Source organism: Juglans microcarpa x Juglans regia, chromosome 2D (genome assembly GCF_004785595.1).
Source record: "Juglans microcarpa x Juglans regia isolate MS1-56 chromosome 2D, Jm3101_v1.0, whole genome shotgun sequence".
In the NCBI taxonomy this organism is placed as follows: domain Eukaryota; kingdom Viridiplantae; phylum Streptophyta; class Magnoliopsida; order Fagales; family Juglandaceae; genus Juglans; species Juglans microcarpa x Juglans regia.
In genome coordinates, this window is record NC_054596.1 from 29,204,768 (window position 1) to 29,214,725 (window position 9,958).

At 40.2% G+C, this 9,958-nt stretch overlaps 1 protein-coding gene across 1 annotated transcript; it reads right to left on the reverse strand.

Moving 5' to 3' along the window:
- Window positions 1-80: 80 nt before the first annotated feature.
- LOC121248036 (F-box/LRR-repeat MAX2 homolog A) lies at window positions 81-2,651 on the reverse strand. Its single transcript, XM_041146389.1, has one exon. It carries the CDS (start codon window positions 2,417-2,419, stop codon window positions 299-301), a length of 2,121 nt encoding a protein of 706 aa, XP_041002323.1. The 5' UTR covers window positions 2,420-2,651; the 3' UTR covers window positions 81-298.
- Between the last annotated feature and the right edge of the window lie 7,307 nt (window positions 2,652-9,958).

Here is a 9,958-nt window from a genome sequence, read left to right on the forward strand (position 1 = left end):
TTTTTTTTTTCATTTTTGACTAGCTCAAAATTCTCCATGCTTTATTTCATTTTTGTGCAATCAAATCAAAGATCAGATTCTGCTCAGCGAATGAAATGGGTTTATTTCTATTATATCTGTTGAAAACAGCAAATCTCCGTTATTGCACCCAACGTGTTACATGGCCGGATAAAAAGAGTAGATACAAAAGTTGTCTGACAACAAAAACATGGGTTTGAAACTCATACATGTTACAACATCCAGTACAATTTGGTTCTCTCTTGATCAAAAAAGTGTCAATCCATTCCTAAAACTCCTTTCAATCAAGGATGGGGCGGCTGTTCAATGCATCCTCAAACCGACTGCAAGAGTCCACCCTCATCTCTGTACTCATGTCGTTCTCCGGTGCCGGATAGTAATCCTCTCTTAGCTGCACATCTCTCAGATTTGGTATTCTTAGCAGGAACGTCAAGAAATGCTCATGAGCCGTACCGTGTATGAAAAGCTTCCTCAGGGCAAAACATCCTCCAAGTAAACCAGCTCCCGGAAGTGTTAGACTCCTCTGATTAACATCCCTGTCCTGAGGTGGCCAATAATCAAGCTCTTCCAAACTCATCAAATCCCCAATTCCATTCAGGAAAAACCTCTCCCACAGGCTCAAGTCCATTTGCCCCGACGGTGCAGTCAGTGCAAAACCTAATGTGTCTCCGCAATCCAACTGCATCTTCGACAGCTGGTTGTACCTTGCGAGTGTGCTCAGCCCGAACGCCAGCTCTGCCGGCTTGTGCCTTCCCCGGCAATCTCCCTCGACCTTTATCCGAATCTCCTCCAAGTTTGGACAATCCTCAAGACCCGCCATTGGCAATGGAGTCAGAAGCTCACCAACACCAATCCACAGAGACAGATACCTGAGTCGCTCCCAGGTCTTGAACCAAAACCCATTTCCATTGCTTGCCATATACGAGCAATCCGCCTTGGCTGAAGCTTCCGATGAGTACTTGCATTTCTTCCTTTTGCCCATCCCATCCATTTCAACCCGTCCATTCTCGAACTCCTCCTCATCCACGTCGTGGATATCGAAATCATAAACACCTTCCTGAGTATCCTCCTCTCCCAAGTTTTCCCACACGCAATCTATGTGAAGCCGCTCGATCCGATCGCGAACTGGCTCCAGCGCTTTCAAAGACGCCGCCGCATCGAGATTTATACAAGCAGAAATCCCGACCTCAACCAAAGTCTTCCGCAGCAAAGAAGCCAAAGTCCTCAGTCCCTTCCCAGTAATCTTCTTGCACCCAACAACCTCAAACTTCTTTAATTTACCACACCCCCTCGCGATCTCGATCAAGCCCATATCCTCCAAGTCTGCCGAGTTCTTTATCGACAGCGACTCCAGCCCTCGACACAAGGCAATCCCATCCAATTGCGACCCAATCGCCATGCACACACCATGAAACTGTCCCAGCTTCAGCACCTTCAGCTTCGAACGATTGGAGCCAAGCGCTTCCAGCGCTAACCCACTATCTCTCACGTTCTTGCACACATCCAGGACCAGCTCCTCTAGCAGAGGCAGGCAAGAGAAGAGGTCCACTAACGTCGCACGGCTGATTCTCGCGTCCTCGGAACTATACCCGTCTTCGTTTGGGTCCCCGCGGGTGTTCGACAAGGACGTAGTGTCTGCCAGGTGAAGAAGCGTGAGCTTTGGGCAGTTTCTGGATATCGACAACAAAGCCTCGTCGCCGACGAACCCATTGTACCTCGGATCGAACACGCAGGCTAAGAGGAGGTGTTTAAGGTTGGGGCAAGCAGCCACGATGTCTTGGATCTCGAGGGATTTGAAGCCCTCTGCAAACGACGTGGTGAGGAGGTCGAGTTTGGTGAGGGAAGCCGAAATAGCCGGATAGGCTCGGAGAACTGGGGGGAGATCCTCGGACCAGTAGTAGAATTCGGATAGGTCCAGGGAGGAAAGGGAGGGGCATTTGTCAAAGACAGGAAAGAAGTCGGACCCGACGGGGAGATGAGGGCGTTGATGCCAGCGGACGAGCTTGAGATGGCGCAAGGCGGGCCATTGGGGTGAAAGGAGGACCTGGAGAACGGAGGGAGAACGGGCATAGACGGTGAGGGATGTGACGGAGGGAAAGGCTTGGCGGAGAAGGTAAGCGAGAAGGTGGGGATCGTAGGAAGATGATGAAGAGGAGAGAAGGGAATGACCCCAGGGAGAGAGAAGGGAGAGGTCGAGATGGGTGACGGAGCGGAAACAGCGGGGGATCATGAAGAGGTCGCGGGCGTTGCCGCGGAGGACGAGGGTGGTGCGGGTTGGCCTCTCGAGTTGGAGGAACTTGTGGGAGACGAGGGAGATGGAGTTGCGGGTACGACTGTCGGAGATCAAAGCGATGATGTTGCTGAGAATAGCGTCGGGAAGGTCGTTGATGGTGGTGGCCATGGCCGGAGACTTTGGTAATGGTATTGGGAGTTGGAGATGCTGGTTAGGCTTTGCTTGGACGACGATGATGATGAAGAAGGTCTGATCCCCAGACAGACATTAGTTTTGGGGATTGGAGAGAGAGATAGAGAGATGAGGGAGGGTGGGTGTGTGGGTGTGTCGGGGGTTTTCTCTGGAGACCCACGTGAATACGATGTATTAGGATTTGGGAGAGAGACTGGGCAAAGTACGCCCACCTACCTGTCTTCCCCAATATATATGGCCGACTGCATAGTGAGATAAAATACAGAGACGAGTTAAAATGATTTATGAATAATAATAAATTTAATTTAATTAAAATTAGATAAGATAAAGTGAGTTAATTTTTTTTTTCATTTTACTTTATATATTCTTGCCCAAGCCTCTTGTTCTTGATTATAGATGAAATCCGTTCAATTCAATAGGTTTATAAGAAAATTTTTTGATCGGATTGAAAATTTTGATCTATTCTTTTTCCAAACTTAGACTTTACTCTTGATCATACTGGACTGTTATCAATCCAATTCAGTGGCTAGTATAAAATGGGCCAAATATATAAAATGTTCAAAATAATTTTTAATGTGTATTTTCCACTCAATTATTCAAAAAAGTCAACAAATTTTATATTTTTTAATATCAATTATTTAATTTTATTTGCACCTTTTTTACTTGAAAATTGTCTAAACTAAGTTGAAAAAAGTATTAAAATTATCCATATCCATGGGAATTAGCAATCATTACAATAAAGTTAAAAATAAAAAATAGAGAAAATGAAATTGAAAAATGCAATATCCTCTAAACTCCAAATACATATGGTCAATGGTGATAGATGAAAATTAAATTATTAATTCATACAACTACTATATAAAATAATATAAATTAAAACTATTTTAGAAAATTATTATATACTTTAGTTGGTCTGATCTAAAAAATCCACACACCGGGACTGGACCAAAAACCGATTCTAAGGTTATATGGATTGAAATCTGATCGATATAGGTCTGTTCTAGTTTGAACCGAAGCATTCGGTCTGGTCAGATTTTTCGATCCAAACCGATAAACTTACACCCTAGTTAAGACCTTGTCCAACGCGAGCGGGCAGGCGGGTAATACATCCTATTGTTCGACTATCTATACAATCACTAGATCTATATAAAATGGCAATACTCTTTATATTTTGTGTAGATTTAAATATGGAAGTCGACCTATATTTTATGCTATGTAGATTGTTTGTTGGTGTAAACGCTTTTAAATAGAATTATTTAAATGTTAATCTACACTGACGTTGAGCATACGACACATTTTTTTAACGAAGAGACATGTCAATTTTTGAAGTTATACTTTTAAAAAAACATATGATTGCTACATATTTAATGGACACTTGTCACATTTATAAATGAGTAATATTATACATTACATTCTCATCTTATTTATATTTTACTCTATAAAATGTGGCATATTTATCATTATTAAATAAGATAATAATATAGTATATAGAATTTTTATTTATAAAAAAAAAATAAGTTATTCCTATGGGCCCACTTTACCCCTGTATTTATCTTCTTTACCGTAGAAAAAGAGCCCTCTTTTATTTTCTCAACGCAAAAGAACTTGGTACCTAATCCTATCAGATTAGAGTATCTTAAAAGGGCAAAAACCGTTGACTTTTGGAGGTGATTTTTGACGGGTTTGAAAATTGAAACGATCTGTAGTCTTGACTTTTGACTTATGCCTGACCGAGCCGGAGCCGTAGCCGGTTCATGCTTGTTATTACTTATTAGTTGTATTTATTTATAGAAAATGTTATTTGTATTAAATTATTTTTATTTATATAACAATACATACTAATGTACAATTATTGATATGCTGAAAATTATAAAATTTTAAATTTTAAATTTTAAAAAATAATAAAAATGAGTCTTATAAATAAAATTATAAGTACATATAACACTACTCTTTATTTATATATAAATAAATATTAAAAAAGTAAAGAGCCGATTATGAAATTAGACCTTATAGCCGTTGAAAAAAAAAAATTTGTGTCTAATATGGTAAAACCTGAAATACATCCACGTGAAAGAATTGTAGGATAATTGCATTATTTTGTTGCGTTTCTTGGCTATTCTTTCCCCTAAATTGTAATTCTTATTCATTTTAAAATGGGTTAATAAATTAATTACCTAATTAGTTCTTCGGTTCTAGAACTTTTTAAGAAAACTCTAGGAAACTCAAAAGGTATTATAGTTGGTATTTGAGTTTTTTATTTAAGAAAAAGGGGTTTCTCCCTCAATATGCAATCTAAAATGCATCCCAACATTAAGTTGTGCAATATGACCATGACTACACTCTTAACTCATCTAATTTCAAATTTTAGTCTCTTCTCTGTTCCTTGTTTCTTGCAATCAACAAAGATAGAGTTTTAGTCACCAAGTTCATATTGCTAGTAATTTTTGGTGTGTTGGATAGAAAGAATGTGTAGATGGAAGAACTTGAGAGTCAATTGGGGTGTTTAACGTTGACAGAAGAAGAAAACACAGTCATTGATTTGGAAGGGGAGGGTGTTGAAGAAACTCAGATGATTGGTGATCGTAGTCTAATTGGCAAGTTGTGTATGGATCGTTCTATTGCGAAAGAGACAGTTGCAACAACGATGGCCAAAATATGGAAAATAAGCAAACCTGCAAGTTTCCAAGAATGTGGGTCAAATATGATTGTGATAATGTTTGCCACCCACGTGGATAAAGAGAAGGTTCTGGTGGGTAGGCCTTGGTTGTTTGATAATTGCTTATTTGTCCTCAAGCAGTTTGATGGGTTTACTCCACCATGTAGAATTCAGTTTGTAAGCGAAGTGTTTTGGGTTCAATTGCACAACTTAACATTTGCATGTATGAATAAGGAATGTGGCGAACAGATTGATAGATCCATTGTTGAGATAGTTGAAGTTGATCTACAAGAGGATGGAATAGGATGGTGCCCTTTTCTTCGGGTCAGAATTGAGGTGCCTCTCCAAACTGCATTGGCGAGAGGAAGAACAATCTATGTTAAAGTAGAGAAGTTTTGGATTCTTGTGAAGTATGAGAAACTACCTAGGATTCGCTTTGATTGTGGTTGCCTAGTGCATGGGATGAAGGGTGTCGTGCAAAGAAGAAAAATAGTGTGGCATCAGCTGAAAAGATTGATCAGTTTGGTACATGGTTGCAAGCAGACATGACTATGGCAAAAAGATCACAAGGTGAATATGGTAGGTTTGATAGTACGGGATGGAGTGACTGGAGAAATAGGGACAAGATTTTAACATATCGTTGCACTAGGAGTTTTAGCAACAGAGAACTAGAGATACCACCGCAGAGGGCGGCAGGGAAGCTAGTGGTGGAGAAGAACCACTGGGGCGACATAGATTTACAAATTAGAGAAAAAAACAGGAAAGGATCATGGGACAGTTATGGATAGTGATAATCTTATGAATTTTGAAAGCAGCAAATTAGGTGGAGATAAGCTTGGAGCCATAATAGAATAGCAAGGAAATGGGACTCCAAGTGAGAAAAGCAAGGAAATGATTAAGAAGAGTGATCTGGATAAATAGAAGAGGGAGAACTTGTTATGTGTCAAAGGCACGGGGAAGGGAGTCGAAGGGTTATGGGCTGGATCACGCCCAATTCACAAAGTGAATAGAATGGGCATGGAAATTTAAGTAGGTCATAGTATACAGAAAATTCATTACAATTAAGAGGAAGATGGAAGAAAATCTTTAGAGTAAGAGGTATGAATACCTTGATTGAGACTCTAATAGTGCCAAAAAAGAGAAGCTTAATTAATGAAGAAGATGAAATTGTTGCAAAGGAACCTCACAAAAAGTGTAGAAGTGGCTATGAGGTGGAGAAGTGTGATAACAATAATATGTTGGCGGTGGCTGTTAAGCAGCCTCGCCAAGAGCCATGAAAACATTATGTTAGAACTTTCGGGGGCTTGGGAACTCCCGTACAGTTCAAACTCTTCACTGGTTAGTGAAGGAAAAGAAACTCGACTTAGTTTTCCTTGAGGAAACTAAGCTTGCAGCTAGTTGATGGGAGGTATTGAAAAGGAAGTTCAATTTTGAGGGCTGTTTTGTGGTGGACTCTAGGGGGAGAAGTGGAGGATTGGCATTGTTATGGAGATAGGAGGTGGGAGTTCCAGTGACATCCTACCTTCAACACCATATAAATGTGATTATAAAATCAAGGAATGGCCAAGAAGAATGACAATTTGCTAGTTTTTATGGGCACCCAGATTCCACTAAAAGGCAACAGACATGGGATCTATTAGGTCTTTTAAAACCTGATTATCATATACCTTGGATGGTTTGTGGAGATTTTAATAAGATTGTTACTCAAGATGAAAAAACTGGAGGAAGGCCAAGGCAGGAAATTCAGATGGACAAATTTAGAAGAGCTTTACAAGAAGGTGGATTGCATGATTTGGGCTGGAATGGTTCTAAGTTTACTTGGAGTAATAGACACAGTGATGGGACTTACATGAAGGAAAGGGTAGATAGGGGTTTTGCAAATGCTGAATGGATAGACATGTTCAAGAATGTGAGAGTGGAGACCTTAGTGGCAAGCTCTTTTGATCATAGGCCTTTACTTTTAACTTACAGTAAGGAGTTTGACAAGAACTCTAACTGTAGTAGATCCTTCAAGTATGAATGTAGTTGGAGAGTTGAGAAGGAATGTAAGGCAATTGTTAAGGAAGTGTGGCAGAGAAGGGAGACGCATACCAATCATCTGAGTGGAGTGTAAAGAAATCTTTTTAGATGCAATACTAAATTGAATAGTTGGAGTATAAGGCATGATTCAGGAGATGAGTAGAAAATTAAGGAGATATTTGGGATGCTTAAACAGCTACAAGACAATGAAGGGGAGAATAACATCGAGGAAATATTAAAGCTTCAAAAGGAGTTGGGGCTGTTACTCCAAAAGGAAGATTTGAAGTGGAGGCAAATGGCAAAAAACCACTGGTATAAACTGGGAGATAGGAACACAAGATTTTTTATGCATGTGCTTCACAGAGAAGAAAGAGGAATTATATAAGAAAGATTAAGGATGCAGAAGGAAAGAATGAGACTGAGGAGCCAAAAATAGAAATAGCTTTCAAGGAGCATTTTCAAACAATTTATTCGTCATCTGAACCAGAAGACTCAAAAGTTGAATGTTGCTTACAAGCTATGGACAAAAGGGTTACAGAGGAGATGAATGACAGATTACATATGCCTTTTACTACAGAAGAAGTTCATGAAACTCTAAATCAGATGTGTCATTTCACAACTTACCATGGTTTAAATCAGCCATATTGTCCCTCTCTCTCGAACCCGTCTCCCTTTAAACTCTCATTACAGTTCTGTCTCAAGGGGGTGGGAGCTTCGGCTCCTTCCCCCCCCCTCTCTCTCTCTCTCTCTCTCTCCCCCCTCCCAGTCCCCTCTGTGTAGTGCTCCTTTTTTTGTGTTTGTTGTGTTTTGCAAGCTAAATAAGGGAGAATCGTTGATCTGGAATTTCCGGCAACCATAGATCAGCACGCGCCTCTCCATGGCGCTGCCTAGTCGCCGATCTTCAAGTCTACCGAACGCGGCGCCAAACGGAGTGGTGAGTTGCTCACACGCGCAACCAAAAGTTATCGGAGACATTCGACAAATGGCTTTCTCGTGCCGCCAGGAGGCCCTCTGCCGTTGTCACACGCAGCGTCACTGGGGTCTGTGAGTCTGGAACCTCCATGATCGGTCGACGGATTTCTCCCAAGGGGACGCGTGTACTGTACGCGCCACCGCAGCCGTTTGGAGCATTATCCTTTTCCGTTGTTACAGTGGTTTTTCCATTGTATTTTATTTCGTGTCCTGTTTTTCATTTTTTGAAAAAATAAAAAATCTAAAAATTTTGTCCCTTCGGACCTTGGTCCGAACGGTGTGATCTCCCCTCTCCGCTTAGGCAGTGTATGGGGTTGGTGCACCCTACTCTGCGTAGTCGGAGTATGGGTTTTGTCACCTGATTACTATTTCTCTATCGAGGACAGAGATGTGCACGACGGATCCCTTAGACTTAGGTCTTTAGAGATTTGTCGTCTGGACTAGATCATGTCAGCCATAGAAGTGTGCTGGGGAGCTATTAACGTATGTAACTGACTTTTTTAAGTCAAATTTGTATGTTCTTTGTTATGAATAAAATGTGATCTCTTTTATAAAAAAATTAAAAAAAAAAAAAAAGATGTGTCCTTTCAAATCTCATGGTCCAAATGGTTTTGGAGTTGGATTTTTTTTTAAGATCATTGGAATATAGAGGGAGCTAATGTATATAAGGGAATTCTCGAATTCCTTAATGGTGGAGGTATGCCAAGACACTCAAATCACACTTATATAGCTATTATCCTTAAAACTGATACTCCATATGTTCAGTTACTGAATACAGGCGTATCTCCCTTTGTAATGTTTTGTACAAATTGATTGCTAAAGTTCTTGCTAATAGGCTTAAGTATATTTTGCCTAAGATTATTTCAAGCAATCAGTGTGCTTTTGTACCAGGAATATTAATAACTGATAATGTGATGGTGGCTTTTGAGGTTTTGCATTCCATGAAAAGCAGACAGAAAGGTAAGAATGGAAGTTTGACTCTTAAACTGGATATGTCCAAGGCCTATAATAGGATTGAATTGAAGTTTTTGGAAGGCACAATGAAAAAGCTGGAATTTAATGAGAGGTGGATAAGGCTAATAATGGAGTGTGTGGGAATAGTTTCATACTCAGTTTTAGTAAATGGAAAAGTTGAGAAAACATTTCATCTAAACTATGGCTCAAGACAATGGAATCCATTATCCCCTTATCTCTTCATTCTTTGTGCTGAGGGACTGAGCACCTTATTGAGCAGATGTGAAATAGTAGAAATTTAAGAGGTATATATGTGGCGCCCTCGACCCCCACGTGTGATGTGGAGGGAGTCATGATGCCGGGGTGCTGATTGCACAGATCACAGACCCCAAGCGCAACGTGAAAGCAAGTGTGTGCAAACATGCAACTTAAAAATGCATAGTTATAAACGCAGTAGAGAACTAAAAAGGGGCAGCCTGAACAAGAGTACCAGAAATTCAAATTACAAACTCCAACAAAATAATCCATAAATTAATACAGTCATCCAACTAGATAAAAGAAAGCAACATCACAGCAACAACATAAGGAAAAAGTCCCCAGGTCTTCACTCCTCCGGTGGGGCCGGTCCTTCAAGCTCATAACCATCTTCGGCATCAAAGTCTACGGTTCTGCAGGTGGGGACACCACAATGAGATTTTGCAATCTCAGCAAATAAAACCAATAGAATGACACCCAAAAATATAAAAATAAGAAAATATAAACATTTCACAGCAAAAGAAAAATTCGAGATCTTTCTACCTTACCAAAACTTTAACAAACCAATTTCATTTTCAATAATTATAGAAAATGCCACACACGTCAAAAATTCACATTTTCATCTATTTAATCATTGTATGCACCATGGTCTCCCATAA

Coding starts and splice junctions, on each gene's coding strand:
- LOC121248036 (XM_041146389.1), bottom strand. CDS start 2,419: ATGGCCACCACCATCAACGACCTTCCCGACGCTATTCTCAGCAACATC.